General features: G+C 47.5%; 8 protein-coding genes across 8 annotated transcripts; 6 read left to right on the forward strand and 2 right to left on the reverse strand.

The window, feature by feature from the left end:
• Positions 1 to 1,209: 1,209 nt before the first annotated feature.
• Positions 1,210 to 2,226, forward strand: F5891DRAFT_984522 (uncharacterized protein; the record flags this gene model as incomplete). Its single annotated transcript, XM_041377453.1, has 3 exons — positions 1,210 to 1,530; positions 1,650 to 1,688; positions 1,744 to 2,226. 3 exons carry the CDS (start codon positions 1,210 to 1,212, stop codon positions 2,224 to 2,226), a joined length of 843 nt encoding a protein of 280 aa, XP_041220644.1.
• A 2,252-nt stretch (positions 2,227 to 4,478) lies between these two features.
• On the reverse strand, positions 4,479 to 5,176 carry F5891DRAFT_984523 (uncharacterized protein; the record flags this gene model as incomplete). The annotated part of the gene is made up of 3 exons (XM_041377454.1): positions 4,479 to 4,487; positions 4,531 to 4,763; positions 4,879 to 5,176. 3 exons carry the CDS (start codon positions 5,174 to 5,176, stop codon positions 4,479 to 4,481), a joined length of 540 nt encoding a protein of 179 aa, XP_041220645.1.
• Positions 5,177 to 5,224: 48 nt separating this feature from the next.
• Positions 5,225 to 8,563, forward strand: F5891DRAFT_1194579 (uncharacterized protein; the record flags this gene model as incomplete). Its single annotated transcript, XM_041367955.1, has 3 exons — positions 5,225 to 5,249; positions 6,010 to 6,368; positions 6,791 to 8,563. 3 exons carry the CDS (start codon positions 5,225 to 5,227, stop codon positions 8,561 to 8,563), a joined length of 2,157 nt encoding a protein of 718 aa, XP_041220646.1.
• Positions 8,564 to 9,588: 1,025 nt separating this feature from the next.
• On the forward strand, positions 9,589 to 10,647 carry F5891DRAFT_1194580 (uncharacterized protein; the record flags this gene model as incomplete). The annotated part of the gene is made up of 2 exons (XM_041367956.1): positions 9,589 to 10,353; positions 10,504 to 10,647. The coding sequence occupies 2 exons, from the start codon at positions 9,589 to 9,591 to the stop codon at positions 10,645 to 10,647; spliced, it is 909 nt and encodes a 302-aa protein (XP_041220647.1).
• Positions 10,648 to 14,028: 3,381 nt separating this feature from the next.
• F5891DRAFT_1194582 (uncharacterized protein) lies at positions 14,029 to 15,150 on the reverse strand (the record flags this gene model as incomplete). The annotated part of the gene is made up of 6 exons (XM_041367957.1): positions 14,029 to 14,097; positions 14,151 to 14,228; positions 14,271 to 14,509; positions 14,557 to 14,562; positions 14,951 to 15,026; positions 15,085 to 15,150. The coding sequence occupies 6 exons, from the start codon at positions 15,148 to 15,150 to the stop codon at positions 14,029 to 14,031; spliced, it is 534 nt and encodes a 177-aa protein (XP_041220648.1).
• A 1,114-nt stretch (positions 15,151 to 16,264) lies between these two features.
• On the forward strand, positions 16,265 to 16,867 carry F5891DRAFT_1254099 (uncharacterized protein; the record flags this gene model as incomplete). The annotated part of the gene is made up of 1 exon (XM_041369943.1): positions 16,265 to 16,867. The coding sequence occupies one exon, from the start codon at positions 16,265 to 16,267 to the stop codon at positions 16,865 to 16,867; it is 603 nt and encodes a 200-aa protein (XP_041220649.1).
• Positions 16,868 to 19,192: 2,325 nt separating this feature from the next.
• F5891DRAFT_1281313 (uncharacterized protein) lies at positions 19,193 to 20,453 on the forward strand. The gene is made up of 3 exons (XM_041370464.1): positions 19,193 to 19,636; positions 19,690 to 20,124; positions 20,176 to 20,453. The coding sequence occupies exons 1-3, from the start codon at positions 19,220 to 19,222 to the stop codon at positions 20,182 to 20,184; spliced, it is 861 nt and encodes a 286-aa protein (XP_041220650.1). The 5' UTR covers positions 19,193 to 19,219; the 3' UTR covers positions 20,185 to 20,453.
• Positions 20,454 to 21,140: 687 nt separating this feature from the next.
• On the forward strand, positions 21,141 to 23,409 carry F5891DRAFT_1194585 (uncharacterized protein; the record flags this gene model as incomplete). The annotated part of the gene is made up of 9 exons (XM_041367958.1): positions 21,141 to 21,173; positions 21,227 to 21,395; positions 21,440 to 21,474; positions 21,527 to 21,586; positions 21,639 to 21,676; positions 21,759 to 21,997; positions 22,050 to 22,691; positions 22,745 to 22,971; positions 23,026 to 23,409. The coding sequence occupies 9 exons, from the start codon at positions 21,141 to 21,143 to the stop codon at positions 23,407 to 23,409; spliced, it is 1,827 nt and encodes a 608-aa protein (XP_041220651.1).
• Positions 23,410 to 24,740: the final 1,331 nt, after the last annotated feature.

Genomic DNA, 24,740 nt, shown 5'->3' on the forward strand with positions numbered 1-24,740 from the left:
TTGGGAGCCTAACCGTAGACTCAGACATACCCAAAGCATCGGTCTGCGACCTGTTGTCGACACTATCATGAGTATCAAACTGAAGCTGCTGCTCAGGGAGTTGCTGAAAATCCTCGAGACCTGCTGCGCTGGGAGATATGCTAGCCCTGGTTGTGTAGTGGTTCCTGTCTAACAGTTTGCACAGGAAAATGTGCCTGTGGCGGTTACTGTCTCCGTGCTGGATGGGTCGTATTTGCTAGAGGCACACAAATAGTTCAGCACTCATTGTATGAAAGGCTTGGACTTGCTCACTGAAGAACTGGCTGAGCCTGCCAGTGTTTCGGACATCCATACCGATTTCCGCAGCAGGCAAGTCGTCGGAGTTTGAGTTGCCTGTTTTGCTCTCTCTTGTCTTTTCTGACTGGCTAAGACTTTGGATTTGCGATAGAACCGACACATTGCACGATGTCTACTAAGCCCTTGAGCATCGGCAGTTACTTTCTCCCAAGAGCAGCCTGGAGCATTGCAGAATGTGACCATCAGATAATGAATGAAGAATAGCAGCAGAATAAGCCATAAAAGTTTTCTGTGCATTCTGAGGTGAGTCTCCACCAACGACTTCTCGCTCGGAGTAGTAGGGTAGAAAGTTTGTCTCTTTCGAAAGGGTAAGTCAACAGATCTCTCAACTCCAATTTATTTCAAAATGGTAGGATGGTCACGGTATTGTGAAAGAGATAAGAGATTAGTAACTATGACCAGATATGACATAAAGAATTCATACATTTTAGGAATTTGACAACCTGCCGCACTCAGCAGTGTGCACAGCTGCTGTCAAGTTGCGTCACAACTTCAAGTCCATGCTTCCGTTCAAAACATAAATATAATGATATGGGCTAAGGTCAGTTCTAGTAGTGTTACTGCCGCGTGTCCTGTTAATATGACTATAGCCTGACTCGAGGGCCCAGAACTATAGAAGGTTTATTATCATGAGCATGAGGCCAGTTTAGCAACGTCGCGGCCCACTCGAGACACAAAAGTAGCCACGGTGACGGTGCAATCATGATACCAAAACTAGGACTCGTCACTAATACTGATATTGGTGTCCTTTTCTTCGTGCGAGTGAGAAGTGCTGCCGTCGGAGCCATTAAAACTCTGATAACTCACACACACTAATACCATTGACTGCTGTGAGTCTTAACAGAACTGAACACAAAGGACACTCAGGCCAGCATGCTATCATCATCCCCTGTTCTTTCCGCTTATTACATTGCCAATAACCTTGGTCCTGACTCAGGTCATTGTGACCTGATGATGTTGGAGGCATCTCAGGCTGATGGTCAATCTCATCTTCTTACCAAACCGCGATCTATGCCTCAGGACAATATTACTTCAAGTCATGCTAATCACCATTACATGGATCGTAAAAGAATGGTAACGGAACCCATGGACCCTAATCAACATTTATTTGAAGGCCCTCTCCAAAATGAAAGTCCTCTCCACAATGACACAAATGATATCGATTCATCAAGCCTTCCGCCAGGGCTTCCTCCAGTAATTGGACATCTGTCATGTTATGCAAATCGTGCTAGCACAAAGTTCATGCCAAAGCTGTCTGGTGGGGATAAGCCCACTGCACTAGAGCATCATTTTTGACGAAGAACATTCTAAAGCGAGACAAGGCTGATATCAGTCTAATGGACATCCAGCAGGTTTGTTTGCCTTCCCTATACTGCATATCACATGAATTGACGAGTATTGTACTAGGGTGAAGAGATCTTCAAATGTGGCATACAGAGTATGCCAGACACGACTGTCCGATCAGCTGTTGCGGCAAAGCGAGCTGATACCGAAAGCAAGCGTTTACGTGCACTCGCAGCAGCGTGGGAACTCGAGGCAGCTGAAAAACACGCAGTACTTCTTCAAACAATTCTAAGGGATTATTCTCGACAGTATGTCAAGAGTAGGGAAGAGGCTTGCTTTTTCGAAAGGCTGATGATGGTCGGACGCAACAGGCATCAGCTCGAAGATGACACAGACTTCACCATTGCTGCATATTCCCATGATCTTGTGGCATTCAATATTGCAGCCGTGCAACTCAATTATCTGGAGATGACTGTTGCTGAGCAGGACTTATCCTTGGAGGATTATGACCCAGGAGATGCTGAATACTGCTTCAGGGAATGCATAGACAGCGTAGTGAGGGAATCAAGATGCAGTGCATCACCCATGTCTGAGGCTCTGGCCTGAGGTGAGGTGATCAGTAATCTGTCTCGTCATACTTATTATTGATCGTGGTGTATAGATACATAGGTCATATAAGTCATGCATTCCTTTCTAGTCCGTGCCTGTTCGACATATGTATGTAATCATTCCAATTCACCTGAGGCTGATATAAGGAGAGAATGAGACTCACCAATTTGGGTGTTAGTTAGATCCTGGACTACTAGGGCCAGACTCGTCAAGGTTGCCCCAGTAAAGAAGAAATGATGTATGTACGTGTTACTAATATTGGCATTACAATACTGGTACTACTTCATAGTAGTCTTGGACCTGGATTTCAATGATACTCTGTTGGCAGAAGTCAAGATGATCGATGTAAGAATCTGGCTGAATGTGAATTATGCACTTGGTGATTACAGTGATGCCATACGCTAATAGAGACCTTGAATATTCTCTTTATCTGCATGATATCATCAGCTCATGCCTTCTTTTTCCCTTTAGCCTTTCTTCTCGCCTTCCTTCGTTCATCCTTCATGTGAGCTTTGCAAATGCCAGTGTGAAACATAAATGCAGCTCCCTCCGACATGCCAACCTTCTCCACATAAAACTGACTATTAGAGTGCGCTGGGGTCGACAGATAAAAAATACCGCGCTCTTTCAGCGTATTCACATATTTCGGAAAGTTCATAGCAGGGTAGCAAGAATTGATGCTCGTAAGGACTGCGTCAATATCTTGCAGCGGTTCATCATCAGTTTCTTCATCACTCTCCATGAAGAGCGCAAATGTCCTCTTGAGTGGTTGAGGAGTCAGAGCCTTAGGGCCCTCCACATCGTTAGAAGACCATATGCCTGAGTTGTTAGTGGCAGATGAGATATGGACATGGTTATGGATGACAGGAGATATGCGCTCGGTGGGCACACACTGAAGTGATGATCTTTCCTTATGTGTCTTGCGAACATCGTCGAAGTGAGGTGTGTTGGGTAAAGTAGCACAGGCATTGTACAAATCTCAAGTGTCATACTAACATTTATCAGTATCATGTGCTAGTAGTGCGCTTGGAGGCATGAGTGTGCGTGTACCAAATGTTTAGCCCACTCCTGCAGGTCTTGGGTACATAGCGGATAGTGTGGAGTGTTTAGCTGCGACGCATCCACCCAAGAGAATGTTGCGGTGTTCTCCAACTCAGAGTCTCCAAGTTGATGCTCAAAGCAGGGCAACTTGCTTTTGACATGTTCAAGTTCCTTGGTATATGGTAGACATGACAGCTCGGTGTGACGCTTGGACCCACGCTGGGCAGGAACGAGTGTCTTTTCATACTTGTGTCAGGAGATATAGGAAGTTACCCACTGACATCCTTCCTTATGCCTCTAACAACGAAGCCTTCCTCGGTCGCACTTAATCCGATGGTCTTCCGTTCTCGGGTCCGATTTTCCGTTCCGTCCGTCCATGTCCTTCCATGTCCGTCGAGTTCCGCTGGTGCGTGTCTATTCCTATCCAGGTTGACTAATAATGTGGTATGGCTTATTACATGTATCCGTGTGTTTCGTTCCGCGCGCGTTCACATTACATATTACTTATCTGCCTTGTTTCATCGCTACAAGTCTCGCCTACGGATTCCGGACACTCACGCAGTAGGATAAAATCTCGCGCGTTACATACAGTAAAGTACTTCCCTTCGCTCAGATGCTATCCCTTTGTTTCGCGAAGTCACTTAGACGTTCTTAGTATTTTTGACCAATTGACAATCTTTGACTCTCATTTACTCGAACCCGCGCATTCTCGACCGCTCTGAGAACGCGCATCTAAGTTCCTTACCTAGGCTCTGCACAAATCTGTTCCGTACGCGGGTTCAGACTTAGCATTCCATACCTAGTTATACCTCGGCTATAACCCTCGTCCATACCTACCTCCTACCCGCGGAACTGCGCATTACCTAGTAACCTCTCACTCTCGCTCATTTTTCATCGCGCCTTCATTGGGTTCACGCTCTCGCCTTCGCTCCTACCGTCGGCTTCGCTTTCCGTCCATCGCGTTCATTCTTCCGTGTTCCACATCTACTCCCTTCGCATTATACTTGAAGGAAGTGCTTCATAGCAATTTTCTTGGGTCGATATAGCACACCCACACTCAGTAGGATTTTATTAGTGCTCTAGCTTACTTGCTAGCCAGTCACTATTACTTCTTCACATCGGACACCTTGAGGTTCTGCTTGCTTGTAGAACATCTTCCTGCTTGTGGTTTTGTTGACTTTCCTTCAAGCGCAGGCATCTACGGCAAGTTACCGTGACTATCATATCATATAGGCAAGCTGAGATCAGAATGGCACTTACGGTATTGACGATATCAATCACAACTTTCTTCTTCTGTCCAGACCTCTGCTCCGTCCTCGCAGCCTTGAAGGCACTCGAGATATCTAGAGAAGTCAAAAGTTGATGTGGCACGTCTGTGCGGCGGGCTGTGGACAAGCACCATCCCAAATGCTCGTATGTTTTTGGGAGGTCCATTACAGCCCTTGTGGAGTTGAGTATATCCAAGGGATGGTCCGATTCAGCAAAAAAATGACCTATGTATGTCGTCAATTTGTTCCTATCTGCAGTGTTCAATGGAATTCAAAATTCGACTAGCAGTATGATGTGAGTATGATATTGTAAGGAAATTAAGGCAGCTGTCAGATATACCTTTCTCAAGATGCTCGGGCTGCTTGGGCCCTTGGTAGCAGGTGGGGTGTGGTTCTGACGGTTGTTCATCTGATGATTCAGACGAGTACCACGACTGAACAGCACGGATGCGGTTGGTCTCTGAGTCGTGGACCAGATCAGGTAGGTCTTGACGGGCACCAAGGAGATATGCCACCGTTTTAAGACGGGAGCACTGGCGAGTAGATGGAATAGATTCGATCTGAGTATGCAAGAGAACATTCTGATCATCCGAGGAGTCACCATAGGGACAAATTGAAGTGGGCGGAGTGACGGACATCTGATACACTGATGGTCAGACTTAGGACCTCACCCTCGGTGAACCTTTATGACGACCTCTGGTGGTACTGTACGTATGCAACTCACCAAAGCAGGATCATGGTGACTGCCTAAAGGGGAAGACTTAGAATGCTAAGAATTAGTAACTGATATCATAGTAGCTCAATTTCTGCATTTAGACACTCACTTCAGCTAATGGGCCTTCATGTCATATCCCGTATTCCGGACCTATATCCAATAATATTCCCATGCCTCATCCAGACCTTCGGATGTCCTATCCATGTCTCCAGTCCTCTACCCATCCAGATCCCTGCACCTCTGCACATCCACATCCGCATGTCCACGTCCAGATCCCTTTTCCTTCGCAGCTAGCCTGCATTAGTCATCCTTGTCCCATCGCCCTAATGTTATATCTCGCATATCCATGCATCTCGTCCAGACCATATCCGATCTGATCTGATCCTATTCGATGTATAGATACATTTCTGATCTGATATACGATAAGCTTCTTGATTTATTTCCTGTGCATATAACGTTAACACAGCCTATCCGGTACTCCTTGTTTCCAGTACCTTGGTTATATCCATTACCGGTATGCTTACTGATCTGTTAACCTATGCTTCATTTCCGACTCGTGTTTGATAACTTTGCTTATGCTTCGTACATAGCCTCGGACCTTTGCTTATTGATCTTTCTGATAGTCACTTAGTATATAAACTCTTGTATATGTCCTATAGTTCCTCAGTCAGAATATCATATTAGTCCTCACACTAGTCTTCACTCTAAGTCCTCATATCAGTTCTAGTCTTCCAACTTAGTTGATATCCATCTCAGGCCTAGGGAGTTTCTCCCTAGGCCAGAGCTACGCTCCTCCACTCCTCTGTTCCTCTGTTCCTCTGCTCCTCTGTTCCTCTGCTCCTCTGCTCCTCTGCTCCTCTGCTCCTCTGCTCCTCTGCTCCTCTGCTCCTCTGCTCCTCTGCTCCTCTGCTCCTCTGCTCCTCTGCTCCTCTGCTCCTCCGATCCTCCACTCATCCGAAGTTCCGGAAGTTCCTCCAGAACTTTCCTGCACTCATCCGGAAGTTACTTGCACCCGTCCGGAAAGTCCTTCTGAAGTTTTCTGTGCCTTCGGACATCCTTCAGACATCTTCAGACTTTCTTCAGACACCAATCTGAAATTAAGGGCACATACTTGGGTAAGGGGCACAGTGCACGAGCTGAAGCCAAGCCCCTCAGAATCAGTCCTACCCTTTGTGCATGGTCTTAACACTTCACCAGCCAATGAAAGCACAATGTGATGGTTAGGTTTGGCCGATGGTCCTTTGGCCTGGGTTTTGGAGCGGGCTGGTGTCAGTAGAGTTCTGAGTGAGCGAGGTTTAGGGCAGGCAGGCTGGGAGATAGCAGTAGAGTGGGTTTTCGTGTTGATGGACTGGCCTAGGACAGGCTTGTGTCAGCAAGGGACGTGAGGCCTAGGTACAGAAAGGCTCGGAGGCAGTAGAAGCAGCGGCAGGAAGCAGCCGATCAGAGTCACTGGAGGTTGCCGAGAGTGTTTTTAGAGTGTAGTCACATGTCTTGTTGTCTTGGGCTTGTTTTGATCCATTTTTCTGTAGAGTGTTAGGTGTGTTTTTGTGTCTCAGTGGTCACCGTTCCACCTGGTGACTGGAGTGAGCACGCCACGACGGCGATCACGCTAGATGACCTCTGTCGCCTTTGCAGGCTTCCGACGTCTCGATTATATTTGTCTCCTCAGCTCAGAAGGGTCGCATCAGAACTCCAGATTTCACCACCGAAAGAAGATTCCAAGACTAATCTACAGCATGTCGCATTTTATCGGGATACCTTGGCTCTTGATATTGAGCCAAAACCCCCACACGACGCCACACTCAACAGACTAAAGACAAATCTCAGGTTTATTCAACATCGAGCTACAACCAACTTCCAGAAACCATTCTCGGTTCCAACGCACAGCAAATTACCACTTCCCATACACGTTGTAACAGCACCTACTCCTAACACAGGAACAATGACGACAATCGTGCCACTTCCGAGTTTCTACAGCGATTACGAGAAAGAAGAAGAGCCTACAACGTGGTTCCGTCAATACCAACTTTCAGTAACAGTCGCGAACCTCAGCTTTCAGGACAAGATCGATCGTTTCGAGCTCCAATGTGCTGCAGGGAGTATGGCAGAAGTATGGGTGCGCAGCCTCACAGCAGCTGATAAGGCATCGTGGTCTACATTCGCCGCAGCATTTGCAAGAAGGTGGCCTCCGCCAACACACATCACATTTACGTTAGCGCAGCAGAAGGATCGAATTAAAGCAATAACGTTGAAAGAAGAAGACATCGGAAGGATGATTGAAAAGGAGCGAGGACGAGAATGGGGACATGTTAAGTGGGCAAAGGAAATAGAACGCACGGCACAAGGTTTCAGGGACACGGGATGCTTACTGATGGACGTTGTGTTAGAAAACACACCGGCGATACTCAGAGACCTGTTAACAGAGCAGTACACGTCATGGCCAGACTTCGTCACGGACGTCAACCGAATCTCACTATCCCAATTGCAGCGCACCAAGCAGCGCATTGAGGCAGAACAGAAACTGTGGGAAGATGTGGACTGGCTACAGGCACAAGCCATGGGGATGAAGAAGACACCAGCGCAATCCATGCAGGCAACAGAACAGCCTGCTGCACCAGCATGGCAACAGTATCGCCCGTTCCCACCTAGATATGCCCCACCATCAGTACAGCAGCAGCAGCAGCAGCAACAGACTCCCCAGTTCGCACCCACCGCACAGTTAGCTCCAACATTACCACCGCAACCTCAGACACCCCAAACTCAGATGCCTCGCAACCCATTTTCAACAGGCAGGGCTGCAGCAGTAGGGGAGCATCCTGCAGTCCCAATGAATGATAGATCAAGCGTTGAGCAATCAACAACGATAGATTCCACCGGAACAGATGATCAATCATCCCCAGCCTCCACCGAAGATTCAGCCACGGACCTTTCTTTCTCAATAACGACATCGTCAGCGCTCGATCTCATGTCTATACCAACATCGCCTGGAACGTCCGAATTCGAAAACCTGTCAATACCAGAAGATGCCAACGAAGAATTGGTGGTACCTATGTTAGATATTCTAGAAATCATGTCTCCCTCGGCAGCTTCCATGCTGCGTTCTGACCCCAACATGCTTGCTACTTTTGAACCTGACTTATTAACAACCCCTTCCGTTACTGCTTCATCTTTAGATTCTATGGACAATAGTACTACCGACTCAGATCCGACCACAGAATCATCTATCCTTACATCCGCTGACGTACATACCGAAGAATCGCTGAGTGTTATATCTACTTCATCTGCAATGCAATGCACTGACTTGTACTAGAGGGAAATTAATCAAAACATAACCGACGTCCACACAATCGACAACACATCCGAAACGCCAGTTGAGAGTAAGCCTTTCATCACGCAAGTTATCTGTTACAAGTAACATCGGCTACATGGCCCCCCTATCATTTTTCCCCTTCGTCCTCGCCCTCGTATGCCTCTGGCTCGTACTTCTCTACCGACTATCCGTTGACCGGATCCTCGGGACCATTCCCGTCCCTCGTCCCCCTCCTATCGCACCAACATGCGCATGTGCCTTCGGGCTATGACTCGTTCTGACTCGTGCCACCAATGTGGCTTTCCTTATCTTGTCTTATCTTTCCTTTGACTCGTGCATGCTGCACATTGTATCATTTACCGTTGGCTCGTTCCAACGTTTCTCGGTCTCATTCCGCATTCGACCTTACATCACTAATCAGGCTCTGCTACCAGCGTACCTATACCCTTTCCATTTCCCCTTTGCCCTTACCTACAGTACGGTAGCCTTGCCCTTAACCCTTTCCACTTAGTATAAGTAGTCGGTCACTCTGTACTAGATTCCCTAACTTGAATCTACTCAATCTTCCCTCGAACATACTTCCCTCTGAAGCCCCCTCAGCTTCAGTCTCTAGTATCTTTTCTTAGGTGCTCATCGCACCTAAGTCTACCTTGATCGACTACCTCATCGTTCGGACAAGACTGTCCTTACTTTGAGAACGTCAGTGACTTTGAAGACATCCGTCTTAGAAGTCACGTGACACTGCGCATCTCTGATATCTGCCGACTCAACGTCGCCAGTCTCAGTCGCTACACCGGACCCTTCCGGTTACGTCACGAACGTTAGCGGACGACGCCCCTCTTAGGGCTCCGCATAACAGATCTATTTGAGTGCGTAACATTATCCTCACCGGAACCAAAGGTCGAACATCATGTTTTCAAGCAAACGTCGATGATGGGGCAATGGTAAATGTGATCGATACGAAGTCATTCAATCGCACGTCGGGGCAACTAAGAAAACTCGTTCAGTCAAACCGATGGCTCCGGATGGCAGATGGCTCTCTAGTCCAATCTCAGGGCATCTGGAAAAGCACGATCAAATGGGGATCCACTGCTGTATACACGTCATTCGAGGTTTTTGATAGCGGAGGCATGTGGAAAATGCTAATTGGTAAACCGTTGCTCGAACAGTTGTGTGCTGTCCACGACTACGCGCAAGATATAATTTCTATTCCTTCATATCCCAAGCCAAGTATTGTTACTAACTTATATAATTCCCCTTCAGCGCCAATGAAAGGAATGCCAGCACCGCCACCCAAACAAAGCATGCCAATACCTGTCGACCGCGCAAACGCACCTATGTTCCTTATCGCCACCATACCTGCAGATGTTATGGATACACAAGCTGTATCAGCTGAAGAACAACATGTGTTCGAGTTGTCATCACACCTCACACAGAGCCGAATAGACGAATATACTGCAACTCTGGCAAAGATGGGCGCACATATAGTGGTAGCAAGTAACCGGCCGAAGATATCCATGGTGACCGAGTCTTCAACGTTCACCCCATGCTCACCTAGTATTGCAACAGTGAGTCCTTCCGTGAGAGACGACACCAGCAAGGAGAACAACATCTGGCCAATACACATGGACGCAAGCGAGCACCTGGGGGAAATCCCCAACTTTCCTAAGACGACACAGAAGAATAATGTATATACTCGTAATTCGGACCCATTCAACAAAGACCACATAGCCGAGGTACTCAAGTCTATCATGATAGGGGAGGATCTATCCACGGAACAGAGACAACAGGTGCGTAATCTCTGCGAAGAGTTTGCTGATACGTTTGCATTGGCAGTTAGTGAAGTATATCCGGTAATGTTCAAAAGCTTCAAACTCACATTTCCAGAAGGCACCACCTTTTCGACAAAAGTGAACCAATGACCTCTAAACCCCCCGCAGCGCGCATATCTTTACGAACGTCTCAACGAACTTGAGTCAGCGGGCATAATACGTCGTATCGCACCAGAGGAAGTCAAGGCTGCAAGTCCAACGGTGCTGGCCCAGAAAGCACACGGGTCTGAAGGTCTACCGTTTGAAGAGTGACTTCATAGGGTAAACAAACAATGCAAGCAACATGGACTCCCTACAAGGGACGACCTACCAGCCAGACCAAGGATGACAGCAGACAGCATGGCAAAGGAGCAGACACCATCTAAGTGGAGGATATGTCAAAACTTTGCGGAAATCAACCGCGCCTCACAGATTCCACCAGTGCCCCAAGGAGACATAAGAGCGAAACAGCAATGATTGTGCGGCCACCGCTGGGTTAGTATCATCGACTTTGCTGCCGGATTCTATGCGATACCAGTAGACGAAGATACGCAACCTTACCTGGTGTTCTATACCGAAGGACGAGGATATGATTGCTACTGTCGCATGCCGTTTGGACTAATGGGAGCACCAACGACATTCGGAGATATGGCAGCCATTAGCCTTAAGGATCAAATAGGTTTGCTATACGAACTTTATGTAGATGACTCAGGCATGGCAGGTAGTGATTTCGACGAAAAACTCACTCCACTGTGGAAGTTCTTCGAACACGTCTGGAAGATGCGATTATTCTTGTCGCCATCGAAAACACAGCTCTTTATGAGCGAGGTCGTATTTGCCAGAGCACGAGTGGGAACAGAGGGCATCAAACCAGACCACACGAAGCTCACAGCAGTAGTCCAATGGGACATTCCCAGCACAGTTCACAATTTAATGCAATTCCTAGGACTAACTGGATATTTTAGATCATTAATCAAGGATTACGCGCGTATCGCAGCACCATTAACGGACCTCATTCGAAAGCTAGGCATACCACCCGGGGGGCCACAGGTAGGCAAGAGGAAGTATCAACAACACCTATGGGACACGAAGCTCCATCAGCACTGGGGACCACGACATACCAAGGTGTTCATGCAGCTCAAACAAATGCTGGTATCGGAACCCGTCCTCAAAGGGCCAAGGTTCGACGGGACCCCGTTCATAGTCACAACAGACGGGTGCAAGGATGGCTTTGGAGCAGTTCTAGCACAAAAGCAGACGTTCACCTCGCCAACAGGAAGAACCACCACAGCAACCTATCCTATAGCATACGCATTGAAGCGAACCTCACCAACCGAAGCTAAGTACAAACCTTTCATTCTAGAATTTGCTGTGCTAAAGTTCGCCCTAGACCAGTTTTCAGATACAATCTGGGGAGCACCGGTCGAAATCGAAACGGATTGCCAAGTGCTCAGAGACACGTTACTAAGTCCGAAATTAGGCGTAGCGCACGCGCGATGGCGCAACGGAATATTAATGTACCATATTGTCGATGTCCGGCACAAACCCGAACGAGTAACACAGCTGCTGACGGACTTAGTCGAAGCTTCAGCACGACCGAACCTACGGAGGATGACGGAAGCGCGTGGACTGTTAGTGAGGATTGGGAAGCATCTAGAGGTATAGTTCAGGACATCATGGGAGTAAGTACAACGGACGTAAGCCAAGGATCGCTAGTGGCCCTAGCAGACACACTCGCACTAATACAGCGATTCGACCAAGAACCCTTCTTCACTGACATTTTAGAGGCTCTGACAGACCAGGATCAAGGCAAATCAGTACGAGAAAAGAGATGCGCAAGACACCGAGCGCAACACTTTTTCGTCATGGACGGTAAGCTATGGAGGACAGCCAGTAGTTTCGCTAACTGAGTACACAACTGTCTCGAATGCGTCACGCAGGAGGAGGCACGTGAAATGGCATACCAAGAACATATGACGAACGGACATTGGGGACGGGACCTCATCAAACTCAGGCTCATGGATAAGATATTCTGTCCCCGCTTAGATCAAATAGTCACTAACGCCATCCTGGATTGTGGACAGTGTAAAAACTTTGGAGCAACTCAGTTGCACTCGCTGTTGCAGCCAATCGTGCGACGGCACCCGTTCGAGCTGTTTGTTGCGGACTACTTAGCGATGCCCAAAGGTAAGGGAGGATACCATAATATCTTGCTAATCATAGATGTATACTCCCAATACACATGGGGATTCAAGCTCAAAACGCACGGAACAGCCAAAACGACCATTGGAGCACTCGACAGAATCCGCCAAGAGTTCACGTTACCAGAAAAACTCATGACTGACGGGGGCAAACATTTCGACAACAATGAAATGGATGAGTGGTGCAAGACGCATAGTGTAGAACGCCATGTCACTCCGGCATACGCCCTGTGGGTCAATGGGCTAGTTGAAGGAGCTAACAGAATTTTATTAGGACGTCTCAAACGTGCTTGTGCCCCCAACCTAGGGGAGGAGGAATCATCCAACGAGTCCACAGAATCAGTACCAAATGGATGGCCAGACAAGTTCGAGACTGCCATAGCACAACTCAATGAACGTGTCCTACCAGCGCTCAAGTTCTCACCGAAGGAGTTGATATTTGGACTTGTCATTGACACGCCTCGCACACCAGTCAATCATCTCGCCGAATCTATTACTGACGCAAATGTACAGGTACACTCAGCCTATGTGGCACAGCAGGGCGTAGACGCCCTAGCCAATAACGTCGCAAACACCTTACGGTGTAAGGCTACATTCGATCGACGCGTGCTAGCTTCAAACGCCGGCAAAGTCACGTTTGAAAACGGACAATTGGTCCAAGTCTACGCTAGCGACATTGACGGGAACTACTCCTCCTCGTGCAAAATCTTACCTCGGTGGTCGGCTCCTCGCCGAATTGTTCACAAATGGGGCAATTCGTACCAACTCGCAACACTGGGAGACTTTCCCATTGCCGGATGGGTACATGCGAGGCGACTACGACTATTCTTACCACGCACAGGATCATTGCTAGATGAGGTGGAGAAAGAAAGGCTGCAAAATGAGGAGGGAGATCCGTTAGAACGAGAGACAGAAATACCATGGGTCGCGGAGACGCTAGACGATGAAGACTTTGACACCGATGATTAGGACAAATGTCGTGGGACGCCACTAAAGCCTGGTGTGCGACCCCAGAGTGTCGCATGTTTTGGGGGGGTATTTGTGACAGTTAGGTTTGGCCGATGGTCCTTTGGCCTGGGTTTTGGAGCGGGTTGGTGTCAGTAGAGTTCTGAGTGAGCGAGGTTTAGGGCAGGCAGGCTGGGAGATAGCAGTAGAGTGGGTTTTCGTGTTGATGGACTGGCCTAGGACAGGCTTGTGTCAGCAAGGGACGTGAGGCCTAGGTACAGAAAGGCTCGGAGGCAGTAGAAGCAGCGGCAGGAAGCAGCCGATCGGAGTCACTGGAGGTTGCCGAGAGTGTTTTTAGAGTGTATCACATGTCTTGTTGTCTTGGGCTTGTTTTGATCCATTTTTCTGTAGAGTGTTAGGTGTGTTTTCATGTCTCAGTGGTCACCGTTCCAACAACTTGACTACCGGTGAAAAAGTAGTCCCAGGCTAGAGTGCCAAGGACCCTAAGCTAATTCTGACAAGACGACGGGAGAAGGTCAGAATGAGGCGATAAAACCATTGCCTTAAAAGGATTATTCTGTTCAAGGAATTATCAAGTACTGAAATTGACTAATAATATGTGACACTCACGTTGATGAACACAGGCGGCTCTTGACCATCCTCATCAAGAGACATCCATGGGAGGTGTGGGGTAACCCATCTGATATGCTGTTCAGTGAACCAACAAGTCAGCTCAATAATTGCACTCACAAATCTTCGCCTGTGCGGAAGTTCAGGGGACATTGATGACCGCCTAGTACCAGCGTGGGAATACCTGGGATGCTTAAGTTCATACAAAGGAGTGAAGCAATGGTCCAGCATGCTCCCGCTGCGTGTCAATCCAGCTTGTGCATCACTCCACCATTTCACCTTGGCTGTCGCACCAAGAGTGCCCAAGGGCGCTACAATGGGGGCGGAAGATAACAGAGCAATGTTGATATTTTCTCCGCCTGCTAGTAGATGAGTATGTTAGTTTCAGACAACATGGCATGCTTACTTTTATCTGAGAGGTACAAGGTGTAGGCAGGTCAATAAACAGCCCTCGAAGGATGCGACGGACCATAAATTATTTTGACATAACGACAACAGCTATAGTACATGACAGATCAGTAACTTCGTAATGTATCATACCAAGTAAAGCAAGTATCAATGAATCAAAGCAGAGCTATTCGTAAAAAGTCATACAAGGGCTGCAAAACGCGCTGGAGTGAGAGCTGCTAGCTGTAAAACATATGATTCGTAGTGATGTCTATTTGCATCTCAAATAAACACACTGTCGACATATCTACTGGTTATGTATTCCTGGAATACTCACAAGCACTGAGTGGCGATCATCGCAAGTAATGGGAAGTAATCGTCTCCAGTGATATATTGATGATACCGAAACTCACTGTCATATAACAAGTACCTCGCCAATGTTATGATGGTGGGGTTGGCAAAAGCGATGTCCATGTCAATTCCCTCGACCTAAAAGAAGAGTCGTGATTCAGTCATAATAAAGGTCAAGTCCGCGCACTGTACTCACAGATATGGTACTGTAAATGAATGCATTGTTCGCTACTAAACCTTCCACCCAGTTTGCGTGCTCCATAATGTGTGCGTCCATCACCATCAAATCATGGCTGAAATCGAGGTCATACTTGAGGAATACAAATACCCTCACTATGACTGTCATTCAGCCAGATATTTACATGAGCACTGGCCCAAGCTTTGATCTCGCAAGGCTGGGGTTGTCTTCTAGTTGTTCTAGGGACCACGCCCTCAGTAACCCTATTCCCAATTGATCAGTCAATGTGGCCGCCATGTTTCGCGAAATGCTTAACATCTGTTTCAGGGCTATTGGCCTCGGTTGTCCACACAGAATTAGCCATATCAGTAAGAGAGCGAACTGAGGGTAATAATGAGTCTTTGAAGGCCCATTGTTTCATTCTCTCAATACATCAAAATATAAATCATTTGAGCCCGAATGGGACGATACCCTTTGTTGAAGACCAAATGATAGCATGCATTGAAGATGGCCCTGCGGCTGCTGTGACACATTTGGCGCCCTGAGTGGACAAGTGAGTCGTTGACTCATAGCCGCTGTTGAGGAGTATCATGAAGATTGGTGCGTGTGAGGGTGTGGCTTGGGCCAACATTGGAAAGTTATCGGATAGAGATGATGGCAGCAATGTGGGCTGCCGCTGGAACGGTGCACTCTGGCACCAGCAGGAGGACAGCAGACACGAGGCTAAAACCTCCGAGACGTGAGAACAGCAAAGACCAGAACAGCAAAGGCCTAGGCAAGCACAGGCAATGCCAAGCAAAAGCCTCACAAAGCTATCACACAGCAAAAGCTGGTGGAAAGTGGTGTATCTCCTAACCCTAAAACATGAACTATATATGGCTACCTAAGACCTCGAAGACCTCTGCAGGACCCCTGGCACCCATCGCTGCCAAACCCAACTGTTACACCGCGACTCGCGACTCAGCCCAGTCTGCTGAATCACCTCAGTCAGCTGGGGAGCCAAGTTCAATGAGGCTGCAAGGATCACAGCCGCATGAGCTTTTTGAGTCAGGGTTGGGCTTGGTGGAAACGCCCAGGTCGCAATAAAATTGTGAGCAACACTAGGCCGGGAATGAGCCAATCCTAAGTGAGGTTGCCTCTGTGAGGCTGAATACTGTGACGGTTGATGATGATAGACTGCGGCTGTGTCTGACCCATGATGACTGTCCTGCGATGGCCCATTCAGGCAGCGAACCCCGACTGGAATCCATCTGATCCCTCCGGCTCCCTGTATCTCAGCCGCATCGCCAACCTCAGTGCACGGCACAGACTTTCCACTTCGAAGACAGCATTAGACAATACCATCCTACTAAACAACGGCAACAAGGACCCTGCAGAGTGTGCTCACGAATACGACCGCACTCTTTGGCAGAGTCAGCATGCTGCCCTCCGGCGAAGACTCCAGCTAGGTGGGGGCAACATCATCGCAGGTGGAGGCGGTACCGCTTCTTTGACTATATGGCAGTCAGCCATTGGCTCGAATTCAGCTATGGGTATGGCACAGACCGCGATACTGGGCAACTCTCAGGGAAGTATTGCGCCTCTGCCGCCGCCGATACTGGATGAGGACAGAGATTTAGATGGTGGTGTTGGCAGTGGACTGGGCGATTCATACATTGATGGGGACACTCAGGGCAAGAAGCCGTACGAGTCACAGGAGGAAGGTATCAACGACGAAGAGGAGTTAGAGGATGGTGGGGTGCTTGGGCTACTGGCGCAGATATATGCTGCGAAGGGCCCTAAACATGTCCCTGTCATCTGAGGGCTGTGTACATGATTTCTATTAAACCACATTAATGGTTATCATATCTTATGATATCTTGCACATTTGTAAATGCTCGCACATATGATTTCTATCCTGCATTTTTGTAATGTCGACTTCGCGTGAGTCCAGGTAGACTGCAAAACTTCCTTTGAACAGAGATCTACAATGATAGAAAGCTGCGCGGATATGATCTTTCTCCGGGGGGTCTTGTGAAATGATGTCACGGTGGCGTCAAATATGAAATTACGTGGTATGTCATCGAAAACATGAAAAACCATACACTATTCAAGCAACGAAGACTCAAGATGCACATCAGTGAACCGGTGAAGAGATGAGATTGATATATAAGGCAATATGCACAGTGACTTGTGAGTCATTGCCAGAACTAATGGTATCATCTGTCTGAGTTGAAAAGGCACAGGGTGGCGGCTCTCGTCTGCCGGGTTCCGGTTAGGGCCGTTGTCCTGCGGGAAAGTCTTGGATAACATTAAAATTGAGCCAATATTTGATGGAAACTAAGAACAATCAGCGACGTCAATGCTAGCAAGCTTCCATCCCTTACTGAGTGCGAAGGAAGCGTGTTACGATTGTGTTCCTAACCATCAGGCCAATCTCTATCTGCTGTCAAGGGCTAAAGCCGTTGTATTGCAGAAGGTCTTGGATAGCATTGAAATCAGACCAATATTTGATGGAAACTGAGAACAACCAGCGACGTCAACGCTAGTGAGCTTCCGTCCCTCACCGGCTGCGAAGGCAGCATCTCACAATTTTGTTATGAATAATCAGGCCAATCTCTACCTGCTGTCAAGGGTCGGAGCCGTTGTCCTGTGGAAAGTCTTGAATAAACTTTTAATATGAGATATAAATGCTTGCAAGTGGGAATGCTCAATAACACGGACACCATTATGCTTACGTCCATTGCTATCTGTGAAGGCAGCTTGTTATGACTTTGTCGCGGACTCCTTTAGTGAGTCTATATTGGTGATCATCCATAGCTAAGTACGATCAAGTAGGATTTGTTGTGGCATACATAGTCATGTTTGGTGACAGCCGAATTACATCATCCTACAGTTGCAATGGCTACAATTTCAAGGACTCATGCGTTCACTGATGACCGCATTCTAAAGCGAGGTTGTAAGGGATATGTATCCTACCGACCTTGGTGTCAACTTTGATCACCTTAATATATGCATGCTGTGACAGCTTTGGCTGAACTGTAAGGCTACGTAGCACAGAACATCAGTTTTTCTCCCTCAGATCTCAGTAATCATGATGTAGCCTGAGCCTAAGAGTGGGTACTATTAGTAACGATCGATAAGACCCAAATATGAACAAACATATAATCTAAGCATAATATTACATAATATAACTTGACCAACTATCTCAGTTGCGAAATGGAGGGAATTCAGTCAAAAAGATGGGAAGCTACTGATTCACCGGTCGTACCAAGTTCCAACTCAGATTTAGATGTGGTATCCTTTTTCGATACACGTTAAAATAGGCAGTTACCTTATCAATCAACTTCCGATTTCAGTGTACATCAAAATCGGCAGGTATCTAGTGATCGATCTCAAGCCGCACTCTCATGCTCTTGTTCATGCAGTTTTCTCATGAGCTGTATTCTGATTCAAGGTTACTAGTATAGCTTAAGCACCTTGTCCATAGTTTGTTCAAGGGCCCGGGAGTACTGTAGTCTTATCAGGGAAAAACCCAAAACCCATTTTTGTAAACCGTGTTCATAAAAAGCACCTCATGCACACCGGCGGTTTTGGAGTTTTGCACTATGCAAGATTTGTTTTGAAATGTTAGTGATAAAGTTGGCATTCTTACTATACATTTTGACGCAGTAAAAATGAAAAAATTGGATGAGTGGCCAAATCCTGGGCAAAATTCTACATTTTATGAATCATTTTGATGTTGTAAAAGAAAGACATTTAACCGACAGCAAGATCTGAAGACAAATGATCGAACATTTTGATTCAAATCTTACATGGGGTGAGGTTTGAGAAAATTTTGAAATAAAAATTTTAAAACACATTTTACCTGTTGGAAAGGAGTTTTACCCCCATGTAAGATTTGAATCAAAATGTTCGATCATTTTTCTTCAGATCTTGCTGTCGGTTAAATGTCTTTCTTTTACAACGTTAAAATGATTCATAAAATGTAGAATTTTGCCCAGGATTTGGCCACTCATCCAATTTTTTCATTTTTACTGCGTCAAAATGTATAGTAAGAATGCCAACTTTATCACTAACATTTCAAAACAAATCTTGCATAGTGCAAAACTCCAAAACCGCCGGTGTGTCAGTATTTCAAACTCAACCTCACTGTCTCCAGAGTCCACAAGGTATGGCCGCTGTTCAAGTTCCTCCTCAGAGCATCTTCAGACACTATCGTCCTGACTATGAAGGCCCAAGCAAGGGCAGAGCGAATGGCCTTTTGAATGGCCGTGAACAAGATTTCCATCGCTCTTTGGCTATTGCCAATAGCACGACTCATCGTACGCGTCGTACTGCCACTACACCAACCAAACGCCGTGCAAGATCACTTTACTTATCTGACACCGGTCCCTATGATTCATCCGATGAAGACATAGATGCACCTGTAACTCCTCCTCCCATAATCCGGAGTCTGTCTCGTTATGTGCGTTCTGCGAAAGCACGACCCAAGCCCTACGAGAGGCGTGACCCCAGCACAGTACAGCGCCGCTACGCTGCAAGCCAACTTTCCCCCACTGATTCTGGAACTTTACCGGACACTCAGAAGGTATGTTAACCGATGCATACCCGCAACTTCTTGATAATCCAACAGCATGCCAGGGCAAAGTTTTACTCGAAAATCGATTGCAATCCCTGTCTCCCGAGGCAATTGCGCAAGCCGTCATCACGAAACGAACTGATGTCGAATGGAGGCGCATGCGTGCTCTGACAACAGCTTGGGAAATCCAAGCTATCGAAGAACAGAAAAGATTTCTTCAGATGGTTCTTGAAGACGACGGTGACACATATGTCAATGCTGCGTCAGAACCTCGGGACACCTCGCTCCAAGGGATCTCTAGAGGAAACGTGGATGAGCTCGATGAGCGCCTCCACTTTTGCGTGGCTGTATACAAGCCTGACATAACGTCGCTCGCCGTTGGAGACAAACAGCTTGATCTCGTTGAGGGTATGGCCCACTCCCTTGTCAACGATTGCGTCGATGGAGACAGTAGCAGAATGTCGCAAGATTCCGTCAAGTCCGATGACACACCTGATGTAATTATTGTATCAATCACCGTCACTTATAATACTGATCTTGCATAACAGGCTGGCTAGTAAAGCACAGGTTGTACCATATTGTGATGCCCTCTGTTCGTCAATATACTTTTTATTGGACGTTTTCCTCGTAGACCCGCTTTCAAGTCGATCGTTATTCGCATCGTGTGTTTCCTCCCTCTCTTTGTAGTAGTCTGTAGCCCTCATTGATTGAATTCCGCGTCATGATCTTCATTACGAAATAAAGCGTCTTGCATACACCATGCGAAAGCGAGACGTTGACATCGAAAGCTCCAATGTACTATATAGTGGTAACGCACAACCTGGGCGCAGAAGCTAGGTACAAGTGTGATAGCAATTGATCGATGAACGTAAAGGAAGTTGATTGGGTAAAAGCCCGTAGGGCTTTTCGGCCCAGCGCATGCGCACGGACCTAAGATTTCAAGGCTAGATGTTAGCCGGAGCAAGGTGCGTTGCGTCACTTTGTTTACTTAAATTTCTGTGCTAGCCTCGTGCCTCGGCTAGCACAGACAACCAATATGGGAGGGTGCACTCCTGCCATAGCGTGATCCCACGTGGAATCAATCGGCGCCGACTTACCTTATGTAGCACGCGACTTTTAGGGAAAAAAACGATGATTTGTGTTTGCAAGTCGAATAAGTACAACATTCGATTTATTCGATCTATTTTATTCATCAGGGTCTTCTCTGAGCCGGCTAAGAGTAATATTATTATAATAATTTACTGGTCGGACCTGACTCATCTTATCAGCATCGTGCCGCCTCTAGGCTACCCTCGTGTTAGGGGCCTCCTGAGTCCTGACTCTAATGTGATACCGCAATATCCAAAAGGGTAACTACGAGAGCGCAACCTCGATTTATCCGGAGTCGGTCCGACGGCGTGTACGGTGGCAATTGACACTTCGGCTAACTTTGCGATGGGCGCAGTCGAGACACCATCACGCCTTTTTACGTGCCGACCCAACTCAGACGACTTCCAATATTAATGACGCTACTATGGACCACGGGTTTTTCGATGTAAGCATCGAAGTTCGTCCACACTGCCTGGAAATGGACGCTGTTCTGAAAATTATCTTGTTCAGTATGTTGTACCCCTCATGGAGAGCGTATGGTCCTATTACATATCGCGTTGTGGGAATGACATTGCAGAGCGCTGGTCAATTTCGGAGCTTGATCGCGGCGCTATTTGGGAACCATTCAAGAGCCTCGCGTATTCTAGTCCATTTTGGATCACTCCCAAAACGCCTCTAGGTAGTAAGCGACATGAATTTCAAAGCAATCTTTTCAAACTCTAGCTGCTGCGATGCATTGGGGCAGGAAGTTGGGTGAGGTAAGTGAAATCGGACGCGAGGCAGGAAACGACCAGAGATTCAGTATGGTAGTCTTTACCAACCTTAGCCGGCTTCAGCCTGCAATCATTATCCATCACTATTTGGTACACGGTAATTATCATCACAATATAAACCTTAGACGTCTTTTTTCACTCTGTTATAGCCGCGACCTCCAGTGACCTCGCACGTTTACACCGAAAGGTATGTACAGCTACTTTTAACATCATCAGATGGATTTAAATCCTCGATACTACTACTAGTGTTGGTACTCACGTTCCATCAGGTCAACAATCGAGTTCATGGCAGACCCGGTATGGCCCGCCGGGCAATGGCAGGATCCCCATTATAGGGATCACCTTGCAAATACGCTCTTCCACCAATTAAGTACAGCTAACGTGGATGAGTCCAAGCTAGTAGAAGGTATACTACGATTACCGTCGCAGTACCAGGAGCAAGGGGCATTCGAACTTGGTGGAACAAGCGCGAGGACTGGCCCGATCGTTCGTCTGAGTCCGAGTCAAGGTAAGATTAAGTTTCATGACTCAACCCGAACTCTTTCAACTCCTCAATCCAGCGTTCGGTACCAACGATGAAGTGTTCTGGCCACAGCCCGAGCTGGCCGTGCCAGGTAGCAGCCAGTTGCTACAACCATTCGAGTCATTCCCAGCTTCTCAGGCTACGCAAGACCAGATTTTATCTTTGGCTAGTGACCCAGGCCAAGCTACCCCTTTAGGCTCGGGGGCCCAGACCCTACCAGTAATCGTGCAGTCGCTACGGTACCAGGCGCCCGTGGGTCAAAACCATCCGGGTGCCGTGACGAACCCAAGGCTACAGTCCAGTCAGGGTAATTGCAGCATCCCACACGCCCTGTCACAGCGCCAGTTATCATTAGGCTCTTTTGGCTTGACGTTGCCTTTGCCTGTTAATAATGATGCAACTAAGATGCTGCAACACACCAGGATCCAACGCCCCAGTTCCAAGCAACAGACTTCTAGCAACACTGCGCCTAGGGACGTTCCCCGTGCAAGAAGGTCCAAGGCAACGACGTCGAACTCGATCGACATTGTATCGCAGTCTTTACTCATACAAGTAAACGAAGAAGCTGCCACGAAGATGATGAGCTTGAACTTTGAGGAGGGGTTTTTCCCTACCACAGATGAGCTTACAGCGAGGGCCGAGGAAGCTCTGGACGACGTCGTCGCCCGTCATGCAGACGGTATGTCTTCCGTACCGTATCTTCATTTCACAACCCATCGATGAAAAACGTAGAGGGAATCAAAAACTGGAGGTCAACGGATGGCGAAGCCCTTATCAACAAATTGAAGGGCACCATCACAGTGCTCCACCGCGAATTTGCGGAGCGAATTGGCAACGCTCTTACAGGCTTCCAATTAACCTTTGATACAAGCGAGAGCAAGGAAGAGATGGACCTGCGGCGCCACGCCGTTGTCACTACCATGCTGCTGGACGACTCGTTTCTAGATGGGCACTTAGAGGTAGGTGGATTGTATTCGCGTGCCTCTCACGCTGATGTTTCGGGCTCTGATTAGTTCCAGATTAACGCAAACGAATCCCGAACATTCTGCGTTCCATTTGCGCATCTAACAATCATTGATTTTATGGAACACATGTTGCTGCGCCAGCACTATTCCCGCTTTATCCCCTTCCATCAAGACGGGAAGTGGCAAACATGCATTAGAAATACCATCTGCTTTATTGCAGCTCTATGTCGTTCGAAGATGAGGCAGGCTGTGAGCATAGATGTTACTCCCTTCCCTAGCCAGCAAGATAAGGATTGGTACGCAGCTGCCATAAAGGACACCCGCTCGTTTACTGGAGATAAAGAGACAGGGTTCAACTATTTCATCCGGGCTGTGCCCAGTATGCTAGGGGTTTCGAACTACGGAGTACTGGCTCAGAATTCGGTCGAGTAGTGATTATTCTGTCTCACTTTCGTTCGCATCATAAAACTTCGTGAGAGAATCGATGACACTAGCGTACTCTACAAAACTGCGTTTGTCGAAGTTGCCGTTTGAATTACAAAGATAGTCAGCGGACAATAACCCACGTTTAACGAATCTAGCATAACGTGCGACGTTCAAAAATCTCTTCACCAAAAGCATGGCACGCCCGGGTTCCAAAGTCCTAGTGCGTGCCACAGCTGAGCTTACTAGCTTAGAGCATTGACGGCACAATGAGGCTAGATTTTTGCTGCTCTGGTGTTTTTCCTCGTTCCTCAGGGTGCTTTAAAGTTCGTCCTGTAACGACGCAATTCTTTAATCGGTACAGCGTTGTGTTTTTCCTCGTTCCTCAGGGTGCTTTAAAGTTCGTCCTGTAACGACGCAATTCTTTAATCGGTACAGCGTTAATTCCTAGCGTTGTTATTCTAATGCCAATTATCTCAAATCAAGTTCAGGTTTCTCCTTCGTGCTTCTCGCCGAAACCAACCGGTAGAAGGGGCTGATCTTCCCAGCTTTGTCGTTGGTCTCACTTGCTCGTACTCCTCCGAGGGGTTGTCGATCCACCACCGTGCTGTAGCGTGGGACCATGCGTATCGGGTGCATTGCAGCGTTGCTGCGCCGTTGGTTTCAGATCTTATGTCTCCTGTTTTACGGCCAATGAACGGATCACCGCGGTCATCGTCTGTATGGGTCGTAATCACGATACATACGGACTTGTAATGGTCCTGTTCGACGACGTCCTTGGCAAGCTCCATGCATTGTTCGTTGTAACCTTTAACTTTCAAAGAAGTGCCTAGATCAAAGACTACGTCGAGCTTGCGGAGACCACCATATGGAAAATACGGCGCCAAAAATTGGTGGACGATGTCAACCGGGCTCCCAGTAGTCACGTGGTCAACCAGTTTAAAGTGGATAATAAAGATGTGCGAGAGGCCAATGAACGGATCACCGCTGTCATCGTCTGTATGGGTCGTAATCACGATACATACGGACTTGTAATAGTCCTGTTCGACGACGTCCTTGGCGAGCGCGTCCGCAGCTGGTTCTTCAAGGTTGACAGCTTCCCGAACGGAGTTAGAAATATTCTCTAGTGCTGTGTAATGTGAATGAATTGCGGTGAATTCAACGAAAAAATTATATACCTTTACGCAGAACGGGTTTCTTCGATCAACGTCACGCCCAAGGTCCTGTAGGCCAGATCTTGACGCTCTGGCCGACGTGTTGAACAGCATTGGCAAGGATGACTTTGCATCGCCGTCGTTCTATAACACATACCGGCGACAGCGCAGGGAGTACCGCGGTTC

Source organism: Suillus fuscotomentosus, assembly GCF_016647785.1.
Source record: "Suillus fuscotomentosus strain FC203 chromosome Unknown F5891scaffold_71, whole genome shotgun sequence".
NCBI lineage: Eukaryota > Fungi > Basidiomycota > Agaricomycetes > Boletales > Suillaceae > Suillus > Suillus fuscotomentosus.

Coding starts and splice junctions, on each gene's coding strand:
- F5891DRAFT_1281313 (XM_041370464.1), top strand. CDS start 19,220: ATGGCCGCTGTTCAAGTTCCTCCTCAGAGCATCTTCAGACACTATCGT. Junction 19,637..19,689: donor CTTTACCGGACACTCAGAAG/GTATGTTAACCG, acceptor ACAGCATGCCAG/GGCAAAGTTTTACTCGAAAA.